This window comes from Erythrolamprus reginae, chromosome 12, assembly GCF_031021105.1.
Source record: "Erythrolamprus reginae isolate rEryReg1 chromosome 12, rEryReg1.hap1, whole genome shotgun sequence".
Classification (NCBI taxonomy): Eukaryota; Metazoa; Chordata; class Lepidosauria; order Squamata; family Dipsadidae; genus Erythrolamprus; species Erythrolamprus reginae.
In genome coordinates this window covers 31,785,302-31,800,090 of record NC_091961.1, presented here as the reverse complement: position 1 = coordinate 31,800,090, position 14,789 = coordinate 31,785,302, and the positions used below count along the sequence as shown (strand labels likewise).

At 46.7% G+C, this 14,789-nt stretch overlaps 1 protein-coding gene across 2 annotated transcripts in view; it reads right to left on the bottom strand.

The window, feature by feature from the left end:
• Positions 1-153: 153 nt before the first annotated feature.
• MCAM (melanoma cell adhesion molecule) overlaps positions 154-14,789 on the bottom strand; it is a 39,815-nt gene continuing 25,179 nt past the window's right edge. Inside the window, exons 6-16 of one of the 2 annotated variants that reach the window (XM_070765481.1) lie at positions 14,081-14,260; positions 12,667-12,791; positions 10,116-10,254; positions 8,907-9,022; positions 7,747-7,888; positions 7,520-7,644; positions 6,739-6,871; positions 5,466-5,498; positions 5,044-5,185; positions 3,947-4,064; positions 154-2,602 (exon numbers count right to left, since the gene is read on the bottom strand). In XM_070765481.1, coding sequence (XP_070621582.1) covers positions 2,561-2,602; positions 3,947-4,064; positions 5,044-5,185; positions 5,466-5,498; positions 6,739-6,871; positions 7,520-7,644; positions 7,747-7,888; positions 8,907-9,022; positions 10,116-10,254; positions 12,667-12,791; positions 14,081-14,260 — 1,295 coding nt within the window. In that variant the 3' untranslated portion in view covers positions 154-2,560. The remainder of the gene's footprint in view (positions 2,603-3,946; positions 4,065-5,043; positions 5,186-5,465; positions 5,499-6,738; positions 6,872-7,519; positions 7,645-7,746; positions 7,889-8,906; positions 9,023-10,115; positions 10,255-12,666; positions 12,792-14,080; positions 14,261-14,789) is intronic. The other variant, XM_070765480.1, reaches the window with a different exon arrangement.

Sequence of the window (14,789 nt, the reverse complement as noted above, 5' to 3'; positions counted from 1 at the left end):
GTCAGCTTTTGTCTGGTGGCAATTGCTTGATAATTAGAGTGTTCCTAATGAAGCCCTTTGCTCGCTCGTTCTTCGCCCAGCTGATTTAAAAGCAACCAAAATCGTTCCCTGAAATTTCCCTTTTTCAATCACCGTGAACACAAGAGGCCATTCTTGACCACTTCTTTAGCTTCTTTATTTTTCATTTATATATATATACATATATATAAAACCCTGCAACTCAGACACTCTTAAATTTACACACATGTCAACGAAAAATATATGTATATCTCCAACAAAAGTTTTCCATTCTGCTATCTCCTGACGTGCATGTAAAGCACACCAGTCCCTCACATTTTGGGGGGGTTAACCCATTTTAACCAGATGTGGGAATATTTCCAAGCAAGGTGTTTACTATATGGTAGGGTTGTCCAATTTTGGCAGCTCTTAAGACCTGTGGACTTCAATTCCCAGGATTCTGGCTGAGGAATTTTGGGTGTTGGAAGTCTACAAGTCTTTTGATGGACACCCCCTGACATATAGGCTCTTTCCTCCCAGCCTCAAATTTCTGAACGGTGAGAACAGGAAGCAGCCTGGAGATCTTAAGAGAAGAAAAAGGGAAAAGGAGAAAAAGAGAGGAAAGAAAAAAGGAAGGAATGAAGAAAAGGAAGGAAGGAAAAGAAAGAAAAATGGAAGGAAAAGTAAGGAAAGAAAGACGAAAAGGAAGGAAGGAAAAGAAAGAAAAAAGGAAGGAATGAAGAAAAGGAAGGAAAAGAAAAAAGGAAGGAAAAGGAAGGAAAGAAAGAAGAAAAGGAAGGAAAAGGAAAGAAAGAAAAGGAAGGAAAAGAAAGAAAAAAGGAAGGAATGAAGAAAAGGAAGGAAGGAAAAGAAAAAAGGAAGGAAAAGGAAGGAAAGAAAGAAGAAAAGGAAGGAAGGAAAAGAAAAAAGGAAGGAAAAGGAAAGAAAGAAAAGGAAGGAAAGGAAAAAGGAAGGAATGAAGAAAAGGTAGGAAGGAAAAGAAAAAAAGGAAGAGGAAGAAAGAAAGAGAAAGAAAGGAGAAAGAAAGAAAAAGCTTGAGTTGATTTCCACAGAGGGATCTTGTCCATTCTAAGCACGGATAAGTTCTGAGACGACGTTCAAGACCATCAACACACCAGAGCATCTAAACACATCATCTTCTATATCTGGTCTCTGGCAGTGGCAGCTGCCTATCTCTTTTCCTCCAAGGGGCTCAGCTGGACAGAAACCCAAGAATATCATCTCTAATTCCCACTTTTCCCTCGTTGCAGCCAAGGGAGAAGTGGGCACTGCCCAACTGTCTTAGCCAAAAAAATACAGCAGAAGCTGCGAACTTGAGTCGGGGTTTCTTTGTGGCTGGAGGGAAGAGGGGACCAGCTGGAGATCTCGTAAGAATATGCCACTGTACAGTTTGTACAAAACAAAATATTCCCTTAGCCCGGCGTTTTTTCAAACCTGGGCGACTTTTAGGACGTGTGGTCTTTCCACTTTCGGAGTTAAGTCGCCAAGTTTGAAAAGCATCGCCTTGTTTCTAAACCTAAGTAAGAACCGCGGAAAAAACATTTCACGTATTCACCGAACAAATTCCCCAGCGAGTGTCCTTAAACAAAAACTTCAAATGTGCTTCTTCCTTTTTTTAATTTTTCTCATTATTTGACATTCCACGTCTTCGGTTCAACTTCAGTCATTCTCCATCTTTCGACATGCTTTTTAAAACGAACGTTTTGATTTACCTCCTTAACTGGAAACAAAACGTCTTCTTACCCATTATCATCCTGTGCTCCAGATTTACAAATAAGAACAGCGTAATAAATTTTCATTCGGATGCGACTGGCTTTTTTGCCAGTCCTTAAATTGTGCCAACTTTTAAACCCAAACCCGGAATAGGCAAACACACAACAACACACATGGAACAGCACAGATCTGCCCGCCCACTTTCCTCTTTTAACACAAATGCTGTGAAATTAACAATGTCACAAACCACCTTTTTCCTTGTCGTCTTCTTTGAAAAATCACAACCGCCTTGAAAAAGACAGAAGGCAAGATCGCACAATATCCAGTAGTGGCTCCTTCCGTGGGTTGTTGGTTACTTGCGTGTCTGAATGACAGGATGTGGGGTGAATGTTTTAATGGATGGGGTGGGTGGGGAGGAGGAATTTTTTTTTTGAAAGGAAACGGCCCGTCTCTTTCTTCAGTTCCTCAGATCGATGTATTTCTCTCCCTTTTCAGAGCCAAGAGAGGAAGATCTTGCGTTAGGATCCAGAAAAAAAGCATGCCTTGCATTTAAAAAAGTAAAAATTTTAAAAAATCCCAATTCACCCCTTCTTTCCTTAGGGTGGCTAGCACAATTTGTGTGAACGCAAAGCAGGTGACAAGCTTCAAGGCAGGGCCAGACAACAACCACAACGACAAACATGCTGGATGTTTTGGGGTTCTTGCAATCGTTCTTCCTTCACCGGCAAGGAGAGGACAGGAGGTGGCAAAGCCGGCTCTGGGTTCGAAGGAAGTAGTGAAGCCGCAGTCCAGGGAGATGGTTGGAGCAGGACATGTCGGCGGGATGGGCTTAACCTGTCTCCTGCTCTAACGTCAAGCCTGCGTTTGCACCCTGTAGGGTAAAGAAACCAAACGGCCTGGATTCCCACGACAAAGGCGCTAAAGAACCCTCCCGTCACACCCCACGCATTGGGCAAGAGAAAAAAAAAGCCCAGCTAGTTTTTCTTCAACCTGTCCCGGGGAATCCCAGTCAAGGTGAAAAGCCCCGAAAAGGCAAAGCATTTCGAAATTCCCTGACATTTCCCTGCAACTTGTGATCTAGTTAACTTGCGCGGTCGTAGACGAACGGCTAAGCCGTGGAGAAATATCGGCAGCTGAGGAAGCAAGTTTGTTGCCACAATTGTGCTCATTTTTGCTTGACTCTGCCAGGCAGCGCAATCCGTGTTGTTTTTTTTACATGACTTTTAAATATTTTAATACAGTTTGTTTTCCCCCCTGATTTATTCTGTTGTTTTTTTTCACAAATTCCCTGATATTTCCTGAACCGCCCATTTTCCTAATAATTCCCGGATTTGCAGGTTTGCTGGGCCCCCTGAGTAGGGCTTCAGGGAGAAGGCAAATAAGCCACCTTCATAGCAAAGCCAAGATTCCTCTCTGCAGGTTTGGTGTCTACTGAGAGATGCTGATGGGACCATCAGGGAAAACGCCACGCCCCCCCTCTCAACGGATTGGCGAGAATGGTGTCGCTCAACCTGGGTGACTTTTGAAAACGTGCGGGCTTCCAACTCCCAGAATTCACCACTAAGCGTGATAGAACCGGGGAATGCTGGAATGTGAAATCCCCACGTTTGAAAGTTGCCACGGTTGAGAAACCCAGCGCTAAGATGCTGAGCGAGAACGGTGCTTTGCGCTCTATCGGTCGGCAAGGGCGAACCTGACTGCGTGTGTCAGCAAAGGACTGCCGTCTTCGGCCCTACCGGTGCGCTCTCTGAGGCCGCCGGGGTGTGCACGCTCCTGTCGGTGCGAAATTTGGCTTCTGCGTATGTGCAGCAAGTGAAATTTCACGCGAGGAAGCGCGAGCGAGTTTTTGGCAATTTTCGCCGATGTTTTTGCTTCGGCACATGCGCGGAAGCAAAAAAAATCTGCGTAAATCACCAAAATCTCACACTCAGGCGCGTCATCACAGGAGATTTGGCGCAGAAGCCAAATCTTGCACCGACGTGCGTGGCAGGGTCGTGGAGCTCCACGGTAGCAGCGGCGACGAGGAGCCCTTGCCTGGTCCCGTCCGTTAAGAAAGAACCGTTTACTGACAACCCATCTGCACCCCGAAGGGTGCCACCGATCTGGAGGGGAGGTGGGTGAAAGTTGTCCCCCTCCCCAGGATACGCCAAAGGTTGGTATTGCAAGAAAGCCACACACCACCGCCCCCACCTTTCCAGCCGTATAAGCTGCCTACCTGGTCGCCTGGCGATCTCTTCTCACCGTTGGCACCCTGCAGAAGACCCGCCTCTTCGGGAAGCTTATCTGATTTTACTTCAACTACAATCTCGTCTTTATGCGCTTCGGGCCTGGTGCTGAAGAGGAGGAGGGGGGAGGGAGGAGTGGGACAGTGTTGAGACCGGTCCGGGGAAGGGGGTTGCGAGGGGGAAAGGGGGCGTGCTGTGCGTCCACGTGGGAGAGACACTTCCCGTTTCTGGTGTTTCAGGGCCGCTTAACCCAGACCAAATGACCCGCCAGGCAGGATTGTGTTCCTTACCGGTACGGGCCACACTGCACACTGTTAATAAATGCGTGCAATATGCACGCTCCTCCGGGTGACCAGTGGGCAGGCACATGTGTCCCGGCGAGATTTTCCTTCTGTGCATGCAGAGGTAGCAAAATCTTGTGACGCGCGCGAGATTTTGGCCAATTTTTGCTTCTGTGCAAAATCGCCGAAATCTCTTTTTGCACAGCAGTTGTGTACTTCCGTATGCGCAGAAGTAAAATCTCGCCAGGACGTGCCCGCCCGCCGGTCAACCGGAGCTGCGTGCACATCGCACTGGTAGCAGCGGTAAGTAGGAATCCCCGCCCGCCGCCAAGGACATTTTTTCCCCCCAGGTCGGTTATGTAAAGGCCTGTGGGAACGGCCTCGGGAGACGGAAGGCGGCCCAATTGCAGTCTTTTGCACAACCGTCATGCAAAAAAAGAGATGTCAACCCACAGATGGAGAAATAGGGGAAGCATTTCAGAATTGGCTCAGGAGTTCTGGGAGTAGAAGTCCACAAGTCATAGAAGAGCCAACTTTGCCTATCCCTGGTGTAGGCTGTGATTTTTCCCTCCTGCGCACAAGGCCATTCCCACAGCCCTTTGGGGATTAAGGGGAGGTTCCCGATTGCTGCTTTTTGGCGGGTGGGGAGTGGTGACAAGGGGGAGCAATAGCCAAAGCCACCCCACCCCCCTTTCCCCTGCATTCAGAAGCGGGCCGTTGCTGAGATGCAATGAGATTGGGAAGCGTGTGGATTCGGACGGAGGGGCAACGGGACAGATTAACCACGAAACCCGCTCCCGACTTACATTTCTTGTTTGCCGGAGCGCCCGCAAGCCAGCTTGCCTTTCATGTGCAGGAAGTAAAGGACGGCACCCAGGACGGCGAACACCAGCAGGCAGACGATGACCGCTACGATGATCACCCCTTTGCTCTCCTGCGTTATGGTCTCTGGCGAGAAAAAGAGGCAGAGATGGAACGGAACGGCCGCTCTTGGCGTGGCATAGAAACATAGAAGATTGACCTCCTGGTCCATCTAGTCTGCCCTTATGCTACTTCCTGTATTTTATCTTAGGATGGATCCACGTTTATCCCAGGCATGTTTCAATTCAGTGGATTTACCAACCACGTCTGCTTCTGATCTTTCCCCCAAAGCCCAAGATGGCAGCTGCAATGAAGTTTGTGCTGCAATTTTTCTTTTAGATGGTGCCTATAACAGAAAAGCACTTACTCGGTTTGTCAGGATGGACTTTGGTTTTCAGCCCTTAAAAGGAAGAAGAGAGACGTTGAGTAAAACTCGTTCAGCTATCGAGATCTCCTGAGAGCCCCCATCTGCAAACCCCTTCAAACCAAGGGGTCCCCAAACGTGGCAACTTTAAGACTTATGGACTTCAACTCCCAGAATTCCCCAGCCAGAACGTATTACGGCAGGTGGGTCCAACCTTAGCAACTTTTAAGATCTATGGACTTCGACTCCCGGAATTGGATCAAATGACCCAAGCTTGGCAAGAAAAAGAGCAGCCTATAAATGGATGGATGGATGGAAGGAAGGAGATGGAAGGAGGGAGTAAGAAAAGAGGGAGGAGAAGGAAGGGAAGGAAGGAAGGAGATGGAGGGAGGGAGTAAGAAAAGAGGGAGAAGAAGGAAGGGAGAGGAAGGAAGGAGTAAGAAAAGAGGGAGAGGAAGGAAGGAAAGAAGGAAGGGAGAGGAAGGAAGGAGATGGAGGGAGGGGGTAAGAAAAGAGGGAGAGGAAGGAAGGAAGGTAGAGGAAGGAAGGAAAGAAGGAAGGAAGGAGATGGAGGGAGGGAGTAAGAAAAGAGGAAAGAAGGAAGGGAAGGATGGAAGGAAGGAGATGGAGGGAGGGAGTAAGAAAAGAAGGAAGGAAAGAAGGAAGGGAGAGGAAGGAAGGAGATGGAGGGAGGGGGTAAGAAAAGAGGGAGAGGAAGGAAGGAAAGAAGGAAGGTAGAGGAAGGAAGGAAGGAAGGAAGGAGATGGAGGGAGGGAGTAAGAAAAGAGGAAAGAAGGAAGGGAAGGATGGAAGGAAGGAGATGGAGGGAGGGAGTAAGAAAAGAGGGAGAAGAAGGGAGAGGAAGGAAGGAGTAAGAAAAGAGGGAGAGGAAGGAAGGAAAGAAGGAAGGGAGAGGAAGGAAGGAGATGGAGGGAGGGGGTAAGAAAAGAGGGAGAGGAAGGAAGGAAAGAAGGGAGAGGAAGGAAGGAAGGAAGGAGATGGAGGGAGGGGGTAAGAAAAGAGGGAGAGGAAGGAAGGAAAGAAGGGAGAGGAAGGAAGGAAAGAAGGAAGGAAGGAGATGGAGGGAGGGAGTAAGAAAAGAGGAAAGAAGGAAGGGAAGGATGGAAGGAAGGAGATGGAGGGAGGGAGTAAGAAAAGAGAGGGAGAGGAAGGAAGGAAGGAAGATGCCAAGGTTGGAGACCCCTTCTCTAAAACCCGAGTTCCTTACAAGCTTATTGGCAAACAGTGCAAATGCTTTTGCTCTGGAACCACTTACGCAGTGGGAAGTGTTGATATTCCGACCCAAACTCATTTTCACCAGTGCAGTTGAGGCCCGATTTAAGGATCTCCTTGGTGATCAGCACGGAGAGTGTGCTGTTGTGGTGATTTTTCCGTCTGGATGTGTTCACCTTGAAAAAAAATTGAAAAGATAGAGCGGTTGCTATTTTGTTGAGAGGAATTCAACAGTGGATGAGGTGGTTATTTTTTTTTAAATAGAAAAAAAAATAACCAAGGAATTACGACCGGTTGCCAGGGTCTTAAAAGATGCTGAGATTGGAAAACGCTGCTTTGCTCCATTCTAAGTGAACTGCAAAGAGGAGAAATAAACAAACGAAAGAAGAGGAAGGATCAAGGTTGGATGGCGGCTGGCATAATCTTAGCCAACATGGCTCTTGGTGGGCGGGAGTGACAGACATTTTGGAAAGAGTTTAAGTGTTTGGGTGTAGGTGTAAGAGTGCGTCTGAATGTCCCTCTGCAGAGCAACTTGGCCAAGGTTAGAGGCCAGAAGGATCCATTTAAGAACCGTGGTGGCAAAATGCAATACTGCAGGCTACTTCTGCTTGCCTGCCAGCCGCCTGAAATTTGGCAGTTCGAATCTCACCAGGCTCAAGGTTGATTCAAGGTTGGTAAAATGAGGCCATAGTTATAGTTTATTAGATTTGTATGCTGCCCCTCTCCCTAAACTGTTGGGGGTTTACTTTCTAAGTAAACCACTTAGAGAGGGATGTAAAAGCACAGTGAAGCGGTATATAAGTCTAAGTACTACTGCTATTTACCGTGCCATTACTTGTACTCCAGGAGATGTTCATCCGAGGCACTGAGTAGAAGATGCACGTCAGATCCACCACCTCCCCTTCCCGCACACTCAGAGACTGCTCCACCTTCAACTTCTGGGGCTTTGCTGCGAGGAGAGAAAGAACAGATGCCGGGCACTGCCTGATGGTCTCAGGAGTGCTTGAGGGAGAAGAGGGTGAGGGTCTACCAGGTGCCCCACTGTGTTTACCTCGAACAGCAATAAAAATGTGCCGGGAGTGCACCCAACCTGGGGAGTCTGGCATTGTCACCACGCAGGTGTAATTGCCCATTTTCTCATAAGTGATGGAAGTCAAGTTCAGGACCGCACCATCTGCAACGAGCTTTCCTTTCTAGAATGAAAACAAAACAAGAAAATCACCCTGTGGTCCTCTTTCCTTAGCTATTTAAAACGTTCCTTCCCTCCAGAGAATTTTGTCTCTTTTTCTCTCCTTTTCAAATCCACCACCTCCTCCTGTCTTTTATTATTATTATTATTTATTATTATTATTAATTGGATTTGTATGCCGCCCGTCTCCGTAGACTCGGGGCGGCTAACAGCAGTAGTACAAAACAGCATGTAAATACAATACGGAAACAATTAAAAAACCCTTATTTCTAAAACCAAACATACATACAAACAAACATACCATGCATAAATTGTAAAGGCTTAGGGGGAAAGAATATCTCAGTTCCCCCATGCCTGACGGCAGAGGTGGGTTTTAAGGAGCTTACGAAAGGTGAGGAGGGTGGGGGCAATTCTAGTCTCCGGGGGGAGTTGGTTCCAGAGAGTCGGGGCCGCCACAGAGAAGGCTCTTCCCCTGGGGCCCGCCAAACGCCATTGTTTTGTTGACAGGACCTGGAGAAGGCCCACAAACCGGTCGCTGGGATTCGTGCGGCAGAAGGCAGTCCCGGAGATATTTTGGTCCGGTGCCATGAAGGGCTTTATAGGTGATGACCAACACTTTGAATTGTGACCGGAAACTGATCGGCAACCAATGCAGACTGCTGAGTGTTGGAGTAACATGAGCATATTTGGGAAAGCCCATGATTGCTCTCGCAGCTGCATTCTGCACGATCTGAAGTTTCCGAACACTTTTCAAAGGTAGCCCCATGTAGAGAGCATTACAGTAGTCGAGCCTCGAGGTGATGAGGGCATGAGTGACTGAGCAATGACCCCCGGTCCAAATAGGGCCGCAACTGGTGCACCAGGCGAACCTGGGCAAACGCCCCCACACAAAATGCAAGGTGAACCTCAACTATCTTTCACCCACCACCTTTGTTTCCCTGATTGTCAACTACCGCCCACGCCCATCTTTGTCCTGAAGCCACCTACCCACCCCGCTGGGCCACCACTACCACCAAAAGTACCTTCTGCCACTGGAATTTCAAGGTTCCAGATCCCTTGGTGGAGCAGGTCAGGGTCAAGTCGTCTCCTTCCGTTGGTTCTTGGGGTCCAGCTGGGAAGATGGTAGGCACGTCGAGGTCTGGAGAAGAGAAACAAGCATAACCCCGAGCCCAATTTTAATTATAATTAAAAAAAAAAACTTTTCAAATACTTTCATTACAGCTTACAAACAACCTTCTTGGAAACCCGTGTTTATCTCTGTGCAAAGGGAGGGGGCACAGTTTTTTAATTGGAGCTGGAAGTTAGTAATAGCAATGGCACTTAGATTTATTTATAAGTGTTCGGGAACTTCAGATCGTGCAGAATGCAGCTGCAAGAGCAATTATGGGCTTCTCTAAGTATGCCCATATCACTCCAACACTCCGCAGTCTGCATTGGTTGCCGATCAGTTTCCGGTCACAATTCAAAGTGTTGGTTATGACCTATAAAGCCCTACATGGCACCGGACCAGAATATCTCCGGGACCGCCTTCTGCCGCACGAATCCCAGCGACCGGTTCGGTCCCACAGAGTCGGCCTTCTTCGGGTCCCGTCGAGTAAACAATGTCGTCTGGCGGGACCCAGGGGAAGAGCCTTCTCTGTGGTGGCTCCGACCCTCTGGAACCAGCTCCCCCCTGAGATTAGGATTGCCCCCACCCTCCTTGCCTTTCGTAAACTCCTTAAAACCCACCTCTGCCGTCAGGCATGGGGGAACTAAAACATCTCCCCCTTGTCCATGTTGTTTTGTGTTTGATTGATTGTGTAGTGCTTTCTTAACTTAAAATTATAATTGGATTGGTGGGCATTGGATTTGTCACTACGTACTCTTTTTTGCTATTGTTGTGAGCTGCCCCGAGTCTGCGGAGAGGGGCAGCATATAAATCCAATAAATCTAAATCTAATCTTTATATACCGCTTCCCAGTGTTTTACAGCCTTCTCTAAGCAGTTGACAGAGTCAGCCTCTTGCCCCCAACAATCTGGGTCCTCATTTGACCCACCTCGGAAGGAGGGAAGGCTGAGTCCACCTTGAGCCGGTGGTGAGACTTGAACTGCTGAACTACAGCAGAAGTAGCCTGCAGTACTGTGCTCTAACCACTGCGCCACCGCAGCTCCCCTAGCAAGACCCTAGCTAGAAGCTCGCTCTGTCCCTCTGTCCTATGAAATCAGAAACGATCACCAGGAGAGCTACTCACAGGTTACTACCAGCTCCACCGAAGCGCTTAATTCCTTAAGGGTGTGCAGATCCAGGGTTTTGCACCAGTAGTTGCCACTGTCGTTTCTCGTGACACTGGGGATGAACAGCTTGTCGTCTAGAATCGTCTCCTGTGAGTCCTGTTTGGGACGAGAAAGGAGGGTGTGTGTGTGTTAGTGAAGTAGGCAGGGAGTCCCACCTCGCAGCCTTCTGGTTTTTAACTTCATTAAATTGCGTCTATTTAATACTCAATGCTTTATTGTTTGTAGCTCCGTTTTTATGACATTTTAAAGCCACCTAGAGTCTCTTGGCAGAGTGATGGACAACATATAGATGTAATAAATCTATCTACCTACCTATTTCTATCATCACTCTATCACGTCTCATAATCTGTCTGTCTGTCCATCCGTCCGTCCGTCCGTCCATCTATCCATCCATCCTCTCCCTATATCATCTATCACCTCTCTCATCTTTGTCTGTCTCTCTATCTATCCCATCCATCCATTCTCTCTATAATAATCATCTATCACCTCTCATCTCAAATCTGTCCGTCTGTCTATCATTTGTCTATCCCCATCCATCCACCCTCTTTCTCTCCCTATATCATCTATTACCTCCCTAATCTTTGCCTGTCTCTCCCATCCATCCATCCTCTATAATAATTATCTATCACCTATCATCTCAAGTCAGTCAGTCAGTCAGTCTGTCTGTCTTCCATCCATCTATCTACAGTATCTGTCTATCTGTCTCTATCTATCTACTCTATCTACTCTATCTATCTATCTATCTATCTATCTATCTATCTATCTATCTATCTATCTATCTATCTATCTATCTATCTACTGTATCTCTCTCTCTCTATCTACTGTATCTATCTGTCTATCTATCTATCTACTGTATCTATCTATCTACTGTATCTATCTATCTATCTATCTATCTATCTATCTATCTATCTATCTATCTATCTATCTATCTATCTATCTATCTATCTGTACACTGAGAGCATCTGCACCAAAGACAAATTCCTTGTGTGTCCAATCACACTTGGCCAATAAAGAGTTCTATTCTATTCTATGCTATTCTATGCTATGCTATTCCATTCCATTCCATCCATCCACCCTCTTTCTCTCTCACTATATCATCTATCACCTCTCTCCTCTCACTATATCTCACCTCTCTCATCTCTTTCTCTCGTGTGGAATATTCACAGCCCATTTTGATCAAAACCCAAGCGTTAAAAATACAAAATAGGAAGCATAAAACATTAAACCTAAAATATTATAAATATATGTCTAGAGTGCAGATACAATTTTCCTCCCCTTCATTTGTCACAGCTAGGAAATCAGCCGTCTCCATTATTGGCTCTATTTCGGCATTCTGTCACTATCCGTTGGATCATTTGTTTTTTGACCTTGCAGTCACAATTGGGTGATGGTACCTGTCCCACTTATAGAGGACACCTGAACATCTACCATCGCCAGATATAGTAAATAAAAGAAAGAGAGAGAGGGGGAAGAAGTAGAGCTGGGTCTCCATGAAGAAGTTCCCACGATCCAGTTCCACCAGGAAGCCATTCAACAGGGCGTATCTGGCATATATAAGCAGCTCCTTCAAGCCGAGAAGGCTGCATCCATACAATCTATACCTGGTTTGCTCATAGTTGGTCATTCCATGGTTTAGCAAGATATGGGGAAACTCCAGTTTAATGTTTCCAAATGTAAAATGATGCACTTGGGGGAAAGGAATCCTCAATCTGAGTATTGTATTGGCAGTTCTGTGTTAGCAAAAACTTCAGAAGAGAAGGGATTTAGGGGTCGTGATTTCTGACAGTCTCCAAATGGGTGAACAGTGCAGTCAGGCGGTAGGGAAAGCAAGTAGAATGCTTGGATGCATAGCTAGAGGTATAACAAGCAGGAAGAGGGAGGTTGTGATCCCGCTGTATAGAGCGCGGGTAAGACCCCATTTGGAATAATACTGTGTTCAGTTCTGGAGACCTCACCTACAAAAAGAAATGGATCAAATTGAATGGGTCCAAAGACCGGCTACAAGAATGGTGGGAGGTCTTCAGCATCAAACTTATCAGGAAAGACTTCATGAACTCCATCTCTATAGTCTGGAGGACAGAAGGGAAAGGGGGACATGATCGAAACATTTAAAGGGTTAAATAAGGTTCAGGAGGGAATTGTTTTTAATAGGAAAGTGAACCCAAGAACAAGGGGGCACAATGTGAGGTTAGCTGGAGGAGAGATTAGAAGTAACGTGAGAAAATATTATTTTACTGAAAGAGTAGTAGATCCTTGGAACAAACTTCCAGCAGACGTGGTTGGTAAATCCACAGTAACTGAATGTAAACCTGCCTGGGATAAACACAGATCCATCCTAAGATAAAATACAGGAAATGGTATAAGGGCAGACTAGATGGACCAGGAGGTCTTTTTCTGCCGTCAATCTTCTATGTTTCTATGTGGGGAAGTCGGAGAGGGGCGGCATACAAATCCAATTTAAAAAATCAATAAATAAGGTTGGAATGGGGTTTGGGACAAGCAGCTCACCTCTTTTATTAAAGTGTATTCAGGAGGGGGATTCCCATCACCTTCACAGATCAAAGTCACATTATCTCCTTCCTTCAACTCTTGGTTCGGTTGGTCCAGTGTAAAACTCAGGTTCTGGGTGGCATCTACAAGAGAAGCAGAGCAAATCCATCCCTCTTCTGCTACAAAACCTACCCTGAATTATGGGGTTTCACGTTCACCAAGTCGTCCACCAGCAAGGCTGGACATTTAGACTTTAGTTAAAATATGCAGACAAGTTCCCAGGCGAATATTCATTCTGCACCCCAAATCTGCTCCTACGATTTATTTAAGGTGCCCACCATCAAATGACCCCCTGGGAAAGGTTTTAAAAAGAAACTTTAAAATAATCTGGGATTATACATGCAGTGGAAACTGCCTTGGGAAAATCATCATCTTGAAAATCAGGGAGAAATAAATCAATATGTAAGTACTGTGGTACCTCTACTTAAGAAGGCCTCTACTTAAGAACTTTTCTAGATAAGAAATGGGTGTTCAAGATTTTTTTTGCCTCTTCTCAAGAACCATTTTCTACTTAAGAACCCGAGCCCGAAAAAATTTCCCAGGAAATTTGAGAGCGGCACAAAGACCCGGCCAGTTTCCTGCCATTTAATCCCAACCATCTCGGGCTTTTCTGGGCTGCCAGAGGAGCCTTTCGGTGGCGCTTAAGGAGGCTTTGGCAGCCCAGAGCAAACAGAGCATTTTCCTTTCTCTGGGCGCTTGGAGAGGGAATAAACCACTTCGCTGTAGTGACTCCCTCATGCTGCCTCCCATGCACCCGGTGTGAAGGTGCCTCCTGGAGCATCTGGGCGTGGAAAGGCAAAAGGGGGCACTTCGCCCCGGCTGCATCAATTCAGCTTCAGCCAAACTGAGGAGTCACTATAGTGAAGGAAAGGCACCGGCTACAAAGCGAACAAGAGAAGAGGGTAGCCCTTCAGCATGGGAAGGAAGGGGAAGCAGGTAGCAATAGCAGCCACCTTTCGGTCCACCTGGGTTTCTCTCTCTGGTGCAGTGTATGGGAGGCAGCCTCACGCTGCTCCAGAGTCCCTCTTTTTTTTCTTTTAAGCCTTAAAGTTTTGGATTTTTTTTTATTCCCTTCACCTTACCTTCTTCCTTCGGCAGCGGCTGTCCTCTTCCTCTTCTTCTTCCCTCTCCTCCCACCCAAATTCCGAGCTTTTATTTCTTTCCTAATGGGTTTGCACACATTATTTGCTTTTACATTGATCCCTATGGGAAAAATGGCTTCTTCTTACAAACTTTTCCACTTAAGAACCTGGTCACGGAACGAATTAAGTTCCTAAGTAGAGGCACCACTGTATTTCTTTTCAATTCCCGCTGTGATCAACCGAGGTCTCCTACAGACCCGACCCAAACCACGTGCTGAGCCCGGACTTACAAAGAACGTTGATTTTGAAGCTATCTGACATGGAAGTCTTGTTCGTCCCCAACAGGGTATAATTGACTTGGCAGTGAAACTGAGCTTCGCGGTCTTCTTTGGCGACTCGGGCCGAAAACATGCTGCGGAGGGTGATCAGCCCGCTGGATTCCGTGATGACCGTGTCGTGGATCCCTATTTCTAGTGGAGGGGGGGGGGAGATGGAGAAAGCAATGAGAGAAGCCTTGTTCCAAGATACAGGGTGTCCAGGGGAAAAACATTTTGAAATTCCCTGATATTTGATTTACTTGGAGTTATAGTGTGTTCTTGAAGTGTTCCCTTTAATATTATTTTTTGAGCAGTGTATATCATCCACCAAACAAACTTAATACAGAATAAAGGTTTGAATAGTGGCAGCATGGACTGTTGAGGCAAACAAACCAGACTCACTCTTTACATGGGGCGACCTTTGAAAAGTGTTCGGAAACTCCAGATCGTGCAGAATGCAGCTGCGAGAGCAATCATGGGCTTTCCTAAGTATGCCCATGTTACACCAACACTCCGCAGTCTGCATTAATTGCTGATCAGTTTCCGGTCACAATTCAAAGTGTTGGTTATGACCTATACAGCCCTTCATGGCACCGGACCAGGATATCTGCAAGACCGCCTTCTGCCGCACGAATCCCAGCGGCCGGTTAGGTCCCACAGAGTTGGTCTTCTCCGGGTCCCG